The 18,417-nt window shown below is 46.9% G+C and overlaps 1 protein-coding gene across 4 annotated transcripts in view; it reads left to right on the top strand.

The window, feature by feature from the left end:
* APC (APC regulator of Wnt signaling pathway) overlaps nt 1-18,417 on the top strand; it is a 175,222-nt gene that overhangs the window by 86,953 nt on the left and 69,852 nt on the right. For all 4 annotated transcript variants that reach the window (XM_074995225.1, XM_074995224.1, XM_074995227.1 and 1 more), the window contains exon 5: nt 16,431-16,539. In XM_074995225.1, coding sequence (XP_074851326.1) covers nt 16,431-16,539 — 109 coding nt within the window. The remainder of the gene's footprint in view (nt 1-16,430; nt 16,540-18,417) is intronic.

The following is an 18,417-nucleotide window of genomic DNA, read 5'->3' as shown; positions in this document are numbered from 1 at the left end:
TAACCACTCAAGGAAGAAAATAATGCTCTTCATCTTACAGTAACTGTAGTTCTTCAAGATCCATTGTCCAGATGTCCCTATGTCCCACCCTCCTCTTTTGCTGCTATGGAGTCTGACAACACATATATTCTCCATTGGTGAAGGGACCGAGGATGATTGCCATTACTTCTTGGGGTCAGAGACACAATGACTCTCAGAGTCCCGGTGCATCCCCAAGTGGATGCTGCTGGCCTGAAGAATCCAAGTGTGAGAGCCTAGAGCATAAGCACAACAGTGTTTCATATATAGATAACACATCTTGAAGAACCACCGTTACTATAAGGTAACTAACCTTACAGAATTTTAAATTTATTTCCCCATGATTTGTTAAATTTGTTTGACATATTTGCATACTAACTTTGTATTCTTAAAATATAGAAATATTGATCAGACATGTATTTTTTTAAAATCCTATACCTTTCAGAAAGAGCAATGAATTTGGGACATACATTTGAAGCTTAAAACAATTTAAAAAGGTAGACTGGTTTTCTCTAAACAAAAATAAAAAAAATAAAAAAAGTTTCCACTTCAGTGACCTGTTACAGCCATGAAACCCGGTATGCCCACAATAGCACTCTGCTACCTCCAAGAGTCACACATTTTTACTAAGTAGAAGTAAAATGTATGAAAAATCAACTCTCAAGTTACTCTACTCCAGCTGTGTAATGCCTTATTGTATGCTTCCGCATGCCTAGAATTCGTTTTGTATTACATGTTGTTTGTTTTGTTCAAAGCTCATTTCAGAAGTTTATTAGAGTGAAACAGTATTCCACCCGTGTCAGCTATCCAATGGTTAAGAGTCAAGCTCTATTTTGTTTGTTTTGTGTTTTCTTAGCTTAGTGTCATTACTGCCCTGGCTCTTTTCACTCCCATAACACAGCAGCAGAGAACTGGATTGGACAACTTGTCTGGGACTGACAACATGCTGCTATATTGTTTACAAATATTCTTATTTCTTCTGTTTTGTCTTTGTTCTACGTATGTGTGTCTTCTGTTGGTTCTGACCTTTTCTCACCCTTTTTCTGTGACTGCTGCTTGCCTTTCAGACACAGAAACTCACTTCTGTTGTCTGTCCCTCTTTTCTAGGCATTTCTGGTAAGTACCGGTAAGGCTTGTTAGTTCTAGAGGATTTTAATGAACCTTCAGGTGTTCCAAAATTGGAGTTTGCATTCAGTCCAAGTATTATTGCCCATACTACACTAGGGTCTCAACATTCATGAGGGTTCCATTTTGAGAACCCTCGCGAATGTTGAATTTTGCGAATACGGCACAATAACGTATGGTTGCCAGCGCTTCTGCCCAGAGCCCTGGGGGAAGCTGCGGCTGCTGGCTGGGGTCCCTGCCCAGAGCTCCAGGGGAAGAGGGTGCTCGCAAATACTTGAATTCACAAACATTATGTTCATTAATGTTGCAACCCTACTGTATTCTGTTTCTGAGGTTGCGCAAACTTAATGCCAGTTTTCTTGCATACATGGCTAAAGCTTTCTGAAACATTTCCTATTTTTTTGCTAGTCCATGAGTCACTGCCGAATAAATTGTTTTTCTAAATCCCTTTGCTTCAATGATTTTTCATGTTGATACATGTTTTATGCATCAGCTGCTTAGAATGGACAACTACACGTTTGCTTTTGGCATTGAATAGAGGTTACTGCCCTTAGTGAAAAATCAGTCATTTTTATAAGAAATTATTTTTTAGGATTTTGGATTTGTTTTAATGTTTTTCTCATTTTATGGCTTAAGAGAACACTTAGTATGCATACAATTATGTACAGTAAGTTCCCAACTTACACTGTTAATTTGTTCCGAAGGTTGTCATGTAAGTTGAAAACTGCATACAGCGGGGAGGGCTTGGGGGATGGGGGGTTTAACCCTGGGGTGCATTAGGGCTGCAGGGGGGGCTGGGAGGGTGCAGGTGAGCCAGGGCATGCAGCTAGTGGGACTTGGGCAGCAGGGAGTTGGGGCAGGGATTGAGCCAGGCCAGGGGGTTGGGGGCCAGGACTGCGGTAGTGATGGGTAGGAGGGTTGGGAGCCCAAGCCCTGCACATTTGCATGCTGGGGGTTTGGAGCCCCGCAGACAGGTTGAAGCCAGAACTCTGCGTGCCAGGGGATGTGAGCTGGGGCCATGGGGGTTGGGCAGGGTTAGCTGGGGGAGTAGAGCCTCATGCGCCTGCAGCAGCTAACAGCTGGAGCCCCTGTGCGTGCTGGCGGCTGGGAGCCCAGTGTGTGCTGGGGGGGGGGGGGGCGGTGAGCTGGGGACGGGTGGGGGTTGAGCTGGGCAGAGGGGGGATTGAATGGGGGTGAACCAGGGTGGTTTGAGCTTGTAGTGGGGTTAGAGTCCCGGTGCATGCCAGCAGCAACTGACAGCCAGCACCAGCAGAAGAGGGGCCCTCCCTGGATGGAGAGGAAATCAAGGACCTCCTTGCACTGTGGCGGGAGGAGGAGGTGCTCTTCCAAAGTGTCGTGCTGCGATGGAACACTGACACTTACGACTGTCTGGCCAGGGGCCTCACCGCCCGGGGACACCCCACCAGGAGCAGCAAGTGCATTCGAACGAAGGTGAAGGAGTTCCAGCAGGCCTACAGCTGAGCCCAGGATGCTGCCAGCCAGTTGGGGGACACAGTCTACCCAGTGCCCCCATTATGAGGAGGCTGAAGGAGGTGCAACCCCTGCAGCACCTCCTGGACACTGCCCCCACTCCCTGACATGGAGACGAGTTGGAGCCAGAGGTGGCCACAGAGGATGAGCTGGGAACTTCAGGCACCACCATCACCTGCCCCGGGGGGACCAGGGAACAGAAGCCAGGAGCGAGGAAGGTTCAAGCAGCGGGACCGTTGTCATCGCAATCCCCTCCAGGACGTCGAGTAGGAACATCTCCAGCTGGGCATCACCCAAGTTCAGGGAGGTACCAGCCAGTAGGTATGAGGTGTTTGAGATGTCTCGGCGCCTGGGGAGGGGGACTCCACCCCCTTCCACAAGCAGCAGGGGGCCACACGCCCATGTGACACTCAGAACTCCCTCCCCCACCCCCAGCACAGCCACCCACAGTCCATATGCCTAGGGAAGGGTGGGGCACTGAACCTGGCCTGACCTTCACTGCATGGGAACCCTTCTGCACCGAGGATCCCAGGAGGCCCCCCAGGACATTGGATAGCACAGGGCCAGGGTGGGAGCCAGAAGAGCAGAGGCCCTGGGACCCAGAGTCAGGACACAGGACTCATAGGCCATCTCTTTCTGTCTGCACAGGTTCGCCATCCAGCAGCTGCCACAGTCTCATCCGGAACCAGCCTGTAGCTGTGGAGGGCTGGGAGTCAGCCACCCCATCTGAGTCTGTGTCCTTGCCTGGTTGCTGACAGGCTGCGCACTGCTGCCAATGGAGGGATGAGAAGGAGACCACTAAACAGGGCCATCCTGTGGGAGATTACTGCCGTGCTCCGGGAGTGGTTGGCAATGGAGCAGGAGGTGTGGGTGTGAGTGGAAGACATCCTGCAACCTCTGACCCAGGCTATGGCCACCTGTCTCACCCAACCTCTCGTTTGTCAGCCCCCCTCTGCAGCTGCCGACCTTGGGGCCCTGCTCTTGCCTGCCCTGCTGCCTGCCTGGCACTTGGCTGGTGGCTAGTGCTACCCGGGGCGAGCAGGCCTCTCACTCCCCACTGGCTCCCCCCACCCCCTCATGGCTCCTGCTGACCCTGAGGCTGCTGTACTCCTTTCCCCCACAATTCCCCACTTTCCCATTGTCTTGGCCCCAGCCCAGCCCCAAGGGGATCCCTGTACTCAGGGTGATGGGGGGGTCCCACGGCCTCAGGGGCTCCCAGCCCTTCACCCCAGTGGATGAATGAGTCCTCCCGGACCCTGGCCCCATCCTCCAAGTTGGTTCCCTCCCCTGGTGCCCCCGCCCCATCCCTCTTGTATACAATTGCCCCCTTATGCATAGTTGTAGGCAATCCTATTATTTAGAGGTTTATAAATATGCAAGTTTTATTTACAAGTAAAGTTTAAGTACCACCTCTACTCCTGCATGCTTATTGTGTGTGTGTGGGGGGGGGGGGGGGGTTGGTGAGAGGTTGGGTTGTCAGGTGGGGATGTGGTTGGGAGTTAGCTGCGGGGGAGGGTCACTGTGGGCCCCAGACAGAGACTTCCTGCAGGGCCTCTCTGACACGCACCCCATCTTTGTGTGCCTGATGGCCCAGGGCTGCAGGTGACTGCTCATACCTGGCAGTGGGCCAGCCCTGGGCAAACAGCTCCCCTTTGCTCTCCACAATATCATGGAGAGCACTGCAGGCCTCGACCACTGCAGGCCCATTCAGGGGGCTAACCTTCAGCCTCATGAGGAAGCATTGCCCCTTCAGGTATCCAAATGCCCGCTCGATGATGTACCTGGCCTGGTTCAGGCATGTGTCGTGTATGTCCTGGGATGGGTTGGTGTGTCCTGTGTAGGGTCTCGTGAGCCACCATGGAGTGAGGTATGGTGATGTCTCCTACTGGGAGCTCCCGCGGGGCAGTGAACGATGTAGGTGCCATGAGTTCTGAACCATCCGGGTGTCATGGGCCCTGCCCGATCATCCCACGCACACGTCCATGATCTGTCCCCGGGCGTTGACAAGGGCCTGGAGGACCATGGAGCGGTATCGTTTTTTGTTCACAAAAGCACCTGTTCTGCGTTCCGGGGCCCAGATGGCTATGTGCATGCCACCAGCACTGAAACGGTTCAGGAAGCCCAGGTCCGTGAAGTCAGCGAGGGTGATGTTCAGGTTCCCAACTGTAACCACCCAACGGAGGAGAAGTGTGTTGGTTTCCCGGACAACCTGCATGGGACGTGAGACAGATGCCTCCCTGAGTGTGTGGGGCTGGGGTGGTTTCTGGCCCCAGGAAGGGCCCCCCTCCCCAGCCCAGTGCAGGGTCACCCCTTGCCAGGTGTCCCCCTCCCCCATGGTGGGTGCGTGACCCTGGCCTGCCAGGATTACCTTTATCAGGACTGCCCTGATGGTGATGTTGCCCATCTTGAATTGATGTCTGACGGAGCAGCGGCTTTCCAGGGTGGCAAGCTTCTAGAGGGTAATGGCTGCACTGTGGCTCGTCTCTGTGCTGTGTGCTGTACTGTGTGCAGCTTGGCAACCCTCAGCATGTGCAGGGTGTGTGTGTGTCAGGAGAGACTATTTAAAAGAGTGGCTGGTTGCAGGCCCCGAAGGGCTTGTCAGTAATGTGACCTCTGTCCTCAGCATTTCCTGGCCTCTTACTTTGAAATAGGGGCCATGGGTGCGTAAAGGTTTCCTTTCAAAGTGCTGGGCCACTACTTCGAAGTAGCAGATGGTGAATTCGATCTGCTTTTGTGTGTGTGTGGATGTGCATTTTTAAAATTCGTTACTTTGAAGTTGCACTTCGAAATAAGCTCCTTCAAAATTATGGTGTAGTGTAGAAGTGGCCTGTTATTTTTAACGGAAAAATATTATCAGTCCTGAAAAATAAGGCAGTGATTTTATTCTCCAGACAAGCTCTGGACCAACTTTGAATCCAGGTTGTCCAAGAAAGAGTCAATATGGACATGCCTTGGGAAATGTTGTTAGAAAAGCAGCTTGTGATGATTCTCAGTGTTGTTCCATTAGTTAGTGTGTAATGAAATAAATTAGCAACATTTTATATTGAGAAAACTTTGTGGATGTAATGTAGCAAGCTAATGCTTTCATCTGCACTGCTGCAACACCACTGAATTTTCCCATATGTTACGGAGAACATCCTAGTAAGCCTGTGCTTTGTGTACAGATACGACAAATCTTCCGTTATAAAAGTGGGATGATCATTTGTGTTTTTTGAGGATTTTCCCATGGTATCAATTCTTCCACCTTTAAACTCTGAAGGTAAAAGGACTTTGCTTCTGGATGGTAGGTGAAGTATCCTCTTGAGTGTCCCAGTACATATTTCAGTCCATGGATCAGCTAACCAGATGCATCTGGGCAGAGAAGTGATACCACATTCTTAATTAAAACAAAGTACAGCAACTTTACCATTCTGCCTAGCTTCTTTTGCCTGGAGAGTGAGATACACAAAACCACTCTTAAATCTAGCATTTCTGTACTGGACTCGATGTCTCACTACTAAGCCAAATACAAAGCTCTGATCAGTAACAAAAATGACATGACTAAATTTGATATTTTGTTGTTGCAGTCTGCAATGTTGTTGTAGCCTTGATGGTCCCAGGATATGAGAGGGGGAAGATGGGTGGGGTAATATCTTTTATTGGACCAACTTCTGTTGGTGAGAGAGACTGCCTTTTGAGCTACACATAGCTTTTCTTCAGGTCAGCCTCTCCCACTTTGAGAACAACACGAAGTCCTGTGTCACTTATAGACTTACAGATATTTTGGAGCATAAGTTTTGTGGGCAAAGACTGTCTTTGTCAGATGCATCTTTGCCCACAAAAGCTTATGCTCCAAAATATCTGTTAGTCTATAAGGTGCCACAGGACTTCTTGTTCTCAAAGATGCAAACTAACATGGCTACTTCTCTCATACTCTCTCACTTTGTCATCACTAAATTACAGAAGTTCCCCCAGGGCATTTATTACATTGTTTATGGAATCCTGATGTTGCTTCTTTTTTTTTTCTCCTTTTGTTTCCACCATCCTTTTTTTCAGTAAAGCAGATTGCAGTGCCACCTAAATGTCTCACTCCTCAACCTAAGTTCTCTGTCTCTTAATAGAAGAATAGAAATAATTTATGTTCATATTTTTATGTGAATGGATTTTGGTTGTTTGGAATTGTTTAAAATCAATGTGGAAAAATCTTTCTTCTGCAGACTTAACAGCCTCCATTTCCACCCCAATTCCTACCTCCTTAATGCTGTGCTGAGACATGGCTTCTTCATAGGATTACGGGGGTTTGATTTCCCCTCCCTTTGTGGGAATAACTTGTACAGTATAAGCACCTTTATACTACTATAGGTCTGTCCATACTAAGAACCTGTACTACTTCAACTATACCAGTATTCTTAAAACAGTACAATTTTTGTGTACAGGAAAGACAGTGATGTTTTAATATCGAGCTCCTTTAAATTTGATTTTATCTCACAATGTAGACGCAGCCTTAGATATGAAAGACTTTTGTAAATGTACAATTCTGACATCTGCATTGTGCGAACAGATTTTTATTGGAAATTGGAAGCTTACCATAAGATCAACTTGTTAAATTGGGCATTTGGATTTTATAGCTGGTGCTTACCGAAAAGTAACAGTTTCTTTATACAATCATAGTGACTGTAAGTATTCCACTGCTCTCTAATGGAAAAAATGTACTGCTATATAATTAGGGTAGAAAGTGGAAACTGCTTTTTGATGGAGGTCTCATCTAATTCATTTCTTGAGATGTCAGCTGCTGAAGTCACATCAGTCATTGAAGACAATTAAACAATCTGGATTAAAACATAGCATGTTATAGAAATGTTCCTGACATTATCTGAGAGGAATTGTCAAAAGGCATAAGTAATAACAAAATGAAAAATGAAATTTCTTCATTGTTATAGAGCAGTTTCTTGATCAATGCCTACTTACATTAGTAACATGCAAAATAATTAATTGGTAGTTCCTCGTGGCAAACGCCACGTTTCCTTTGGTTTCCACAGTTGGTAGTGGACCTAATGTAGGGGGCTCCAGTCTTGCTTGGAGCCTCAAAGCGCTGTTTTACTTAAGAAAAATGAATTTAAATGTCACAGGGACAGTCAGAAGAATTGTAATTTGAGAGAATACAATTCAGCTTGTCTGATTTAAATACTAAAGATTTGGTTGTATGTGAATAATACAATGGAAGCAGTCATAATAACTAAAAGTGCCCAGTCTTTCATAAAGTGCAATGAGGTGCTTTTGCTTCTCCTGCTACTAGCCGCCTGCTGTCTGGTGTGTGGCTGTGGGTCTTCCAAGATAATACTTTATAAGAGTATAGACAGACATTTTGTCCATGGAGGATGGGTGGGTGTCTGGGGGAGCCACTCTTCTGAGCTAACTTCTCTGTCACCTCAAAAACCAGAATTAGCACTTACCAGAACACTCTGCATGGCAACTCAGGATTGTCACTGAGTGCAGTCTTGTTGAGGACTGAGCAGACCCTGCCCCTTCCCCACCTGCTGAACCCATCTCTGACCAGCCTGGCTGGGGATTGCTGGTGGTAGGGAGGGGCAGCAGATCCCAGCAGCAGCAGGTCATCACCTCTTCTCAGCCTCTCCCCCAGCCCACAGTCACCATGCAGGGCAAGCAGCAGCCTGCTCTGCTGTGGCCTCCTGGCCTGCTGAGCCCAATGTGTCTGCAATGGCTCAGAGTGGGCTTCCCACTGCCATGGTGAAGCGAGACTCAGCAGGTCAGGATTGTATGGTGAAGAGGAGCAGGCTGCCACTCGCACCACGTAGTGAGTGCAGGGTGGAGGAGTGTGATCCAGCAGCAGCTGCCATCTGCTTGCACCCTGTGCAAATGATCCTACCTTTTCCCATCCATAGGATGGCTGGAGTGGGGTTCCAAAAAGCACGGAGCCTGGGGTGGCCATCCCATTTCATCCTGTGGGCGAGGCAGCTCTGAGCACAGGGTTCTTTGATGGGACATTAGTTGCTGGGTTACCATCTTTCTTGCTGGAATGCAAAACAAGAAGCATCTCTGCCATGTAACAAATAACCTTACTCCTCTTGGAGGAAAGGACCGGGCTATGTGCATTGTTGAAGTCCATGCTCAGGTTCAGATTCAGAGACTTCCCTAGCCAGATTCAGTGGGCTGAATCAGGAGGCCAGGCTTGGTCATGGCCTTGGCTGACAAGAATCTTTCAGACACTGGAGCTGAGAACCATATATTAGGTTTCCTTGGTGAACAGATTTTGCTGCTTTTTTAAGAATGGAAACACACAAACTTTTACACTGCACCAGAACACCACATAGAATTAAATTCAGCCAAGAGCTAGCTTTGTTGATTTCCCTTGAATCCCAGTGTGGCAGGGCCACTAGCCCCACTCCTCTTCTGAGGACTTTCCCGCTGTCCTCAGACCCCAGTGGCCTAGTCCTTATCTGTTCTGTCAGGCTCTCCAGTGACCTACTCAGAGTTCGCAGGCCCCTGCAGCCTAGTCAGGTATCGGTGGACTAGTCAGTTGTCTCAGGCCCAGCAGCCTAGTTAGTGCTCCCCCTTTCTCGGGGTCACAGAGGTCGGCATAGGGGAGCTCAGGCCCTCCCTCTCCACTGAGCTCCAGCCCACAGCCCTGTTGGTAGTGGCCCCACAACCACCAGCTCAACGGGGTTCCGCTTCGCAACAAGCTGAAGTAGCAGGACACCTCCCAGCTCCCTGCCCTGGGCTACTTCCGACCCCATTTCTGATAAGGTGTGCCATCCCCGCTCTGGCCGCTGGTGCTGCGACTGTTGCTGCACCTCTTGCTGCTGCTCCCCAGGCAGCTGCTGCCACAGTCATAGCTGTTACTGCTGTGGCTGCTGCTTCTCAGGTGGCTGCTGCTCCCAGCTTCTAGCAGGAGCTCCTTCTCCCCCGTGGTCAGCCCCAACTGACCAGCCTCCCTGGTCTTAATACTGGGGTAGCAGTTGGAGCGTGCACAGCAGGGCTTTGTGGAAGGGGCTTTTTCCATCCAGCAAGCCTGGCCCCCACCCTCCTGGCTAGTGTGGTGTTAGTGTATCCCATCACACCCAGGAAGTGGAGGGGTGGCAGTTACAAACATCAGCAATCTACAACTAATCTGGAGAAATTCCTTGATTCCAAATCATTAGAAATTCAGTCTATGTTCTTTTCTGTTTATTTTTCCTGGTTACCTGGAGACAGCTCCTCTAGACTTAGATCTAATTTGGCTAGATGACAGAAGGAATTAAGGAGAGGTGCCCTTTGAGATCTAATTGCAACAGTTGAGCCAGGAGATTTCCTTGCATCTACCAATATTAAAGATAATTATCGCTATATTCTAAAATGAGAGATTGTTAGACCCATGAATCTGTTGAAAACTGTGGACCAAGTTTGCATATCAGAGCTGGATACAAATTTTCTATTGACACAGGGCTCTATGTATTGTTTCATTTCACAGGAGGAAACGTCCTGTTGCTCACCTGATCATTTTTTTCTGATTTGTCCTCCTTAATTACTGTTTTTGGTCCTTTGTGCCTTAAATATTGAGTCTGTCCTGGTATAGCTATGGTCTGAAGAAGTGGGTCTGTCCCACGAAAGCTCACCTGATAAAGTATTTTGTTAGTCTATAAAGTGCTACTGGACTGCTTTTTTGTTTTAATAGGTGTTGAATAGTAACAGAGAGCGAGCCATACTAGTCCATATACTATCCAAAAAAAAAATAAAGTGCTACTGGACTGCTTTTTTGTTTTGATCGGTGTTGTTTGTATTTAACAGATTTTTCCCTTCACTTAGTGATGCCCTGGGACCTGCACAGTTTCAGGCAGTGGGAAGCCCAAGCCAAAGAGTGACTTTCGCTCCACTTAAGTGCCTGGGGGAAAGTCACCTGCAGGACAGGTGTTCTGTTTGCAGGTCGTTCAAATCTCAAGGAAAGAAAGATCAGAGGCTGCAGCTGATCCTTAGGGAATCAGCTGTTCAACCCCCAGAGCTGACTGTGTCTTCTGCTGTGCAGCAACACCTCAGTGCCTAGGCCTGACTTAGATCATCGGCTCCATTCCCCAGCACTGAATACTGCCCCCCAGCACCATTTGCGCTCCCTGGCACAGAAGGCAGGGGCTCAACACAACTCTCATTCCCTGGTGTCCAAGTAGAACAAAAGAGTGGAAAGAGGCTGCTCCCCCTCCAGGAGGCCACCCTTGGAGGTGCTACATGCCATCAAGAGCACAGTGGCTGTGCCCCAGCACCAACCCTCGGCCCTGCTGACTCTGGGCCTATGAGTGAGTCTGAGTCTGGCGCTGGTGGTTGTGGAGGACTTAGGCCAGTTATGTCCACTGGGAATTGAAAGGTCGCCACACTTGTGGACGGCATATTTCTATATTCTCCCCAGGCAGGCTTCCACAGTGACCCCCACACCAAATAAATGCCCTCCCCAGAGCCAGGCTTCCCCCCACCCCAAATAAATGCTGGTGACTCACTAGGGCATGAGGAACCACTGGAGCAGCTGGGGTCTCTAAGGCTAGAGAAGCCACTGGGGGTACCACTGCTGGAGCTGCCACACGCTTCTCCGACCAGGGAGTGGGGCGCATGCACAAGCAGGTGGCACGCTTGTGGCTTTAGGAGGAGCCACATTTAAAGGCTTCAAGAGTTGCATGTGACTCCAGGTCAGGTTGCCACATCGCAGTGTCCTGTTCACCACCACAATGAGTGGCAGCCACGATGGACACAGCTGGGTACCTTTGAGGCAACCTGGGAATTAACCGAATTGGTTGGCACCATGTGGTTCTCCCAGTGTGGGCCTTGAGCCTCCCAAGGCATCTTCACCAGAACCACTTTCTCTGATGGTGACCTTCCACTGCCAGCCTGGGGTCCTGGAACCTAGTCTTTGGCCAATCCAGGCACCAGTTTCTTCTCTGGCTCAGGTGTATACCCCAATGGCACCAACTCCAGCACTGGTCCTGCCTCCAGTGCTCACTCTGGCAGTGGCTGTGGTACCAGCACCAACCACTGCACTTGAATGGATGATGGCATAGGTATCCTTTCAGGCCTTGGTACCAGTGTGGTTGGCACCTGGTCAATCCTCCTCCCCCCCCGCCCCCCACCACATGCTAAACTTGCGACGCCAAACAAGGTAGGGAGTCAGTTTCCCTTAAGGTCCTTCCTGTAGCACAGGGGTTGTGTGTGGCTGCAGGCCATGTCATTCTGGAGCAGATCTCTGAGGTTCCTCTCACTGGCATTGTCCAGCACCATTCCACCTTGGTCAACTTCAGACTCCAAGGCCAAGTCCATGGTCTCACGCAGCTCCTGGTACTGATCCAAATCCAGGCACCTCTCCAATTGTCAGGAGCCGCCCCTGGCCCCAGCGCGGACTTGGTCCCTTCAGTGGCAGGCACTGAAGCAATTGCCCTTTGGACTCCTTGGGCCTACCATCAAGTGCAGGGCCAGGGTACTCCCTCTTGGACCCTGTCAGTGGCAGGGAATGAGACCACTTCAGCTGTTGTGGGGGCTCTGGCCCTAGAGCCTGTCCCACAGCCCACGTCATCTCCAGCTGTTACCTCACAAGGGATAACCCAGTCTCTGGCTCAGCCCCCTGTACCACACCTGGAGGGCCATATGGAGGAAGGAGAGCTGGAGGAGCAGGCCAGCACCCCTTCCCTTCTGGCATCATCCTCATCCTCCGAGGATGATGCAGTGGTAGCATGTCCTATGCGCCCCCTTCTGTGGACAGCAAAGGTGGCGCAGGGCCTTCACTTTCCTGTATAGGAGGTGGTGGAGGAAGCGGACCTTATAGTGGATGTGTTGTCCTCGGAGGTCCTAGGCTGGATAGCCTTGCCACTCATTAAGAGACTCATGACCTCATTGAAGCTCCTGTGTAAAATCCTGGCTTCCATCCCTCTGACAGCTAAAAGGGTTGAGAGGTGATACTATGTGCTCAGTGAAGGTGTGAACATCTATATACCCACCCACTGCTGGGGTCGCTTATGGGTCAACCACTGGGAGTGGCAGGGACAGCCAGGGCCTGAGGCCAAGACCCTTGCGTGTTTAAGCGAGAAGTTTATTCCACAGGCTGTTTACAGCTTCAGGTATCCAGCCAGCAGGCACTGCTAGCAGGTATGCCTGTAACTTCTGGGCAGCCATGGCCCATTGCCAGGATAAACTGACCAAGAACAACAAGCCAGATATTGGTGCCATCTTGCAAGAGGTGTGTACAGTGTCTCTTGTGGCCCTCCAGCCTGCACTACACTTAGCGGCCTGTGCTGCGGCCCCATTGAAATGTAGTGGGGTGGCTTGGCTGCAGGTGTTGGACTTCAGCTGGCAGCCCCAGCCCACCATCCAGGAACTACCCTTCAAGCCAGGGCCATTTGCAAAGAAAATGGACTCCTGCCTACACAGTCTCAACAACTCTAGAGTCACCCTAAAGTCATTTGATATCCACACCCTGGCCTCCCAGCACAGGCATGGATGGCCTTACCAGCCCCCAGATTCCAGAAGGACTGTCCATTCCACCCCACCTCCTCTCTCCCAGATCATCTGGCAAGAAGGAACTGAGCTGGGATTGGGTTGGCATGAAGTAGGAGGCTTAGTTTTGACAGTGATACTTTGCTCAGAAGATCACATCCAAGTACTAGCAAAACATTTAAAATGTGAAGGTAACTTCATGGCAGCCCACTGGCCTATTAAATGTGCCCTTGGCTTTGGATGCACCTGTCCTATTTATGCAGCAATCAGACATGTGAAGAAATAATGTGCACTTTGAATTGTTCAGTATCTTTTGTAGAATTACATGCTGGTTGCTTCACAGACCATCAGGCGTGGTGTTACTAAAAGTTATACTGACTGTTGCTTCAGACTCGGGACAATGCCATTTTACAGAGAGCACAGTAAAGGGGGAACAAAACAGCTTTTAGTTTGAGACATATTTTTAGAGATTTCTCGTAATTATGGTGCTTTTCCATAATATGATTTGGGGATTTCAAATAATTACCGGACGAGACATTAAAATGTGGGGCTAATACTAGAATTTGTATAAGCTACCTTGCCGTTTTAATAAGCTGTGTACAATGTTTCCTATATGCATTTTAGCATATAGAATTCCAAGTCTTGTTTGAATGATCTTTGTTGATTTAACAGGGTCACAACTACTACTTGTGTAAGGGCTGTTTATTTTCCCCCTTGTAGAGCTTCTTCTTTATTCTCTCCTTTCTTTTGTCTGTGCTTAAGCATTCCTTTGTTTGGTGTGTGGGGGTGCCTTCTATCATATTTGTTTTGTTACTCTTTATGTGTCAAGATGAATAATTAGTGGGTAAATTTTCAGGCAGATACTAAAACCCAGCATCTCTTCTATGCACACATTATTGCTTCAGATACTTTGATGTCTGTAGACAGAATCGGGTAATCTTTTTGTTTGCATTTCTAATGTATGAATAGTCAGCATTAGTTGAGAATTGTCTCCCAGTTGCAGAAAAATATTTTACAGATGAAATGTGTTTTAAAGACAGAAGCAATTATACCTTTGTAGATCTCAGTTTACAGCTGTGAACTCTGTCCCTTCATGGAACATTTGAATAAGTCCTTTTTGCCTTTTCTTTACTAATGCTAATGTCAAAACCTGTCTGAATCTGTTTTAAGGTTAATGTAGCTGACAGTTTATTTTTGATGGATGGTTTTACTCTGGAACTGGGAACTCCAGATCATTTGTTTTATAAAGGCCATCAAACAAGATACAAACTAACTAGGTTCCTGTTGTTCTCTCAGCTATTTTAAAGCTTGACGTTTCCGTAGTAGTAATGTTCTCAGTTCTACCAAAGTATTAATTAGAAAACAACTTTAGGATAGGGTGACCATCCATCCTGTTTTGGGCAGGACAACCCCGTATTTTGGGTGCCATCCTGGCATCCAGATTTTTTTTTGCCAAAGGGGCTAATTATCCTGTATTCCACTTTGTTAGTAGCGCAGGTGACTGCTGCATGAGTTCCCCCTACTGCAGGGGAAGTGGGAGCGGGGTCCACAATGTGGCACATCTGCTGCCCGACTTCCCCTAGCTTGTGGGGAACTGGGAGCTGGATCCATGTGGTGGTGCATCTGCTGCCCAACTTCCCCGGCTGTGGAGGAGCCGAGAGCTGGACGTGCATGATGGCGCAGAAGCCGCCCGACTTCTCCCAGCTGTGGGGAGCAAGGAGCTTTGCTGGCAGGGTGGCAGCCTAGTTTCCGGTGCCCCAAGTCATGGGGCAGCCGCAAGCTGCAGTTCTTCCCCTGCCCCACCGTAAGGTGGCAGCCCCCACAGGGCAGACACCACCTGACTCCCAGGTAGGGTGACCATCCATCCTGTTTTGGCCAGGACGGCATCATTCCCCCTGTGTCCCATATTGGGCTGGGGAAGATATGATCACCCTACTTCAGGAGCTAGTTTAGGGAATTCATAATGTTATCTAGATCCCAGGGAGCTCACAAATTAAGGAAAGAGAGGGAGAGGCTAGGGAAAGGTGAAAAAATAGCTTTGTGTATTAACGTCCTATCCTACTGCTAAGTATCTGCCTTCAGTTCTCAGCCTATTCATCTCCAGTACCTGTTATGAATACTGTCTTCACTTACTGCTTTACAAGAAAGCATCTGGAGAGGTTTTTGTATAGTTGTAAAATTTTATCGGTATAGTGAAACATTTGGCAGTGAATCCCGAACAGCTGCTATTTTAGGGAAAATTGTGTCTATTATTATGGTGATAAAGTTTACAGTACAGTATAGGAGGTTAGATAGCGTTTTCCCAATCTGTTGGAGCAATCTGAAATGTCTGCTAGACAAACTTGAACTTACAATTATCTTTTTCCTTTTCTCTAGTTTGAGTCAAAGAGCAATATGAACAGTTCAGAAAGGGAAAGTACTTAACATGACAGACTTTTAGAAGAAACTAGTAGTTTTTTAGAGGAGACTGAGCTCAGTGGAGGTTTCTATAGAAATGGGGTTTGTCTGTAAGATCTCCTTGCAGGATCAGGACTTTGAAATTAATTGTTTATGTCTATACCTGTATAGTAACTGTAGGGAACTGTTGTGAAGAAAATATAGGCACTTAATACTTACAACAAAATCGTTTCATAAAAAAGAAGAATGAACAAATTGGTTGTCAAATTGATTTTTATACTTTGTATTTATAACCGTCTAAACACATACTACTCATGTCTATAATATGCTTGTAAATTTCAGTATATTGACTCTTCATAAATAACTTGAAAATGTAACAGAAATGGTCTGTAACCATCATTTTATCAATTTTTTTCTATCTGAATCTATCAAAGAGAGCAGGATAGTACAAATCCAGCAAATATTGTTGAGACTTTGTTATAATGGAGGAGTGAGGTACATAGATTTTTCAGTAGTAAAATCTTTTTTTAAAGTAATTAGTTTTCTATATTGTGGGAAGTATATTAGCAGAAAAAAATAAAATGGTCTCAAGTGGTTTGCAGAGGGTGTAAATCAGCATTTATTTATAACATTTAGCCTTCATATAGTGCTTTTCATCTGTGGCTTTCACAGAGCTTTTACAAAGAAAGGGAGATAGTATACTTCCATTTTACAGTAGAACTAAGGGATTTCCATGATTTGAAGAAGGTCACACAGCAGTTTGACAGAACTGTGAACAGAAGGTGCAGAACATCTCGTTCATTTCCTTCATCACCAAGTCGAATCTTTTCCTTGTGACACTTATTTATTTTTTATATATATAAAATAAACATAATATGAATGTTTACTGTGTATTTGTGGCCATGTTTATAATGGACACTGATGGGACACTTCCTCTTTTTGTTTTTTTTAAATAGATCTCTATTGCTGGCTGAGCTCGAAAAGGAAGAGAAAGAGAAGGACTGGTATTATGCTCAGCTTCAGAATCTGACAAAGAGGATAGATAGTCTCCCTCTTACTGAAAATGTAAGTAACTACGATAGCAGCATATTCTCTTATGTAATTGGTGCTGTGATGTCCATTTGGGTTTTCTGTACATTTTATAAGCTACAGGTTGAACCTCTCTAGTCTGGCACCCTCAGCACCTGACTGGTGCCGGAACAGAGAATTTGCCAAACCGCAGGAGGTCAATATTGTCAAGCAGTATTACCAACACTTTCATGACTTACTGAGCTCTTAGAAGACATTTAGGGGTAAATTAGAGCTAAGTAACAGCACAGAACACTGAGAGCCAGGTTATAACTGGTGGTTATACATAAACTTCATAGGACCACAGGAAACTTGGTCACACCCATGTAAGTCATCATCCATCTAACTAAAATCATGTCGGACTAGAGAGAATTTTACCTTGTAGTTACAATTCTTGTTGTTTGTGAGAAGAGTGTATCCTAGGCTCCACATAAATAAAAGTACTCTGTTTAAATAACATGATTGCTCCAGTAGCAGCATTTGCCTGCTTTCAGATGTCATTTTACAAGGAAAAATACACTGTAAGCCCCCCCTCTTAGGGAGGAACATGGTAAAATCTCATGCAGGGAGTTGCTGTTTTTACTCCTGACACTTTACATCAAACTCTTTAATTTCTAGCAGCTTCATAATTTCCTTTAACTTTGAGAAGCAGTGTATGGGTCACTTCAATAGGAACTCTTAATTCAGGACAATATTACACACTGGCAAACTCAGTGAAATTGAGATATAGATTTTGAAGATGCAACTGACCTTCGGGGCATGTGCTTTGCCACCTGCAACTCCATAAACTTTTTATGATGAATAATGAAGATTGAGGATTTTAGCAGGAAACATGTACTGGATACATAAACTTTTCTGAAACCATTTTAATAGTAAATACGTAATATTAAAGATACATTTCATATCATGCCGGTTGTATCAAATTTGAACAAAACAGTTAAAGAATTGTAACAATATAGTTCTGAAAAGGACTTTTAAAAGTCAGCTAGTACAGACCCCTGCACTCAGGCAGGACCTAGTATATCTAGGCTATCCCTGGCAGGTGTTTGTGCAACCCGAGGGTGGACAAATACGTGCTTACAGGCTGGTTCCGGTTTTCCAGGGTTAGCCCTTTGTGGGCCGCTGTTGCTGTATTTACTTTTGTCTTTGCAGGTATGGACAACTGCAGCTCCTGGTGGCTACAGATTGCCATTCCCACCCAGTGGGAGCTGTGGGATGTAGTGCAGATTAGGACGCTATTTTCTGCAGCTCCCTTTGGCTGGGAATCACAATCCACAGCCAATGGGTGCTCCAGTCGCCCATACCTGCAGACAGACAGGTAAATATAGTGGCAGTGGCTAACCCTTGCAGACTGTCACTGTTTTATTGCCCACCTCAGTCTAACCTGTTCTCAGAAATCTCCAGTGACAGGAATTCCGTAACTTTCCTCAGAAGCCTGTTCCAATGTTTAGCTGTCATTACAGATGGAAGGTTTTTCTTTGTCTAACCTAAATCTGCCTAACTGCAGAATAAGCCTGTTCCTACTTCTCCTACCCTCACCCTCTTTATTAAAATAACACCCAACATATGAGAAGATTATTATCAGGGCCCACCTCAGTTCTCTTTTTCCTTTTCTCATGCCAAGTTTTTTTAATCCTTCATCATGGACAATATTTTCTATATATTTTATCATTTTTTGTAATTATCCTCTGAACTTTCTCAATTTCTCCACATCTTAACGTATGGAACCCAGAACTGGAAATAGTACTACATCTGAGGGTTTACCACAGTGGAGTAAACCAGGACAGTTACCTCCTGTGTCTTGCATTTGACACTACTGTTTATACACCCTACAATGTGTAGCCCAGTTTTCCCATTTATCACATATTGACACTC

This window comes from Carettochelys insculpta, chromosome 5 (assembly GCF_033958435.1).
Source record: "Carettochelys insculpta isolate YL-2023 chromosome 5, ASM3395843v1, whole genome shotgun sequence".
Taxonomy (NCBI): Eukaryota; Metazoa; Chordata; order Testudines; family Carettochelyidae; genus Carettochelys; species Carettochelys insculpta.
Note: the sequence above shows the minus strand (reverse complement) of the source record. Positions and strands in the feature narration are given on the sequence as shown.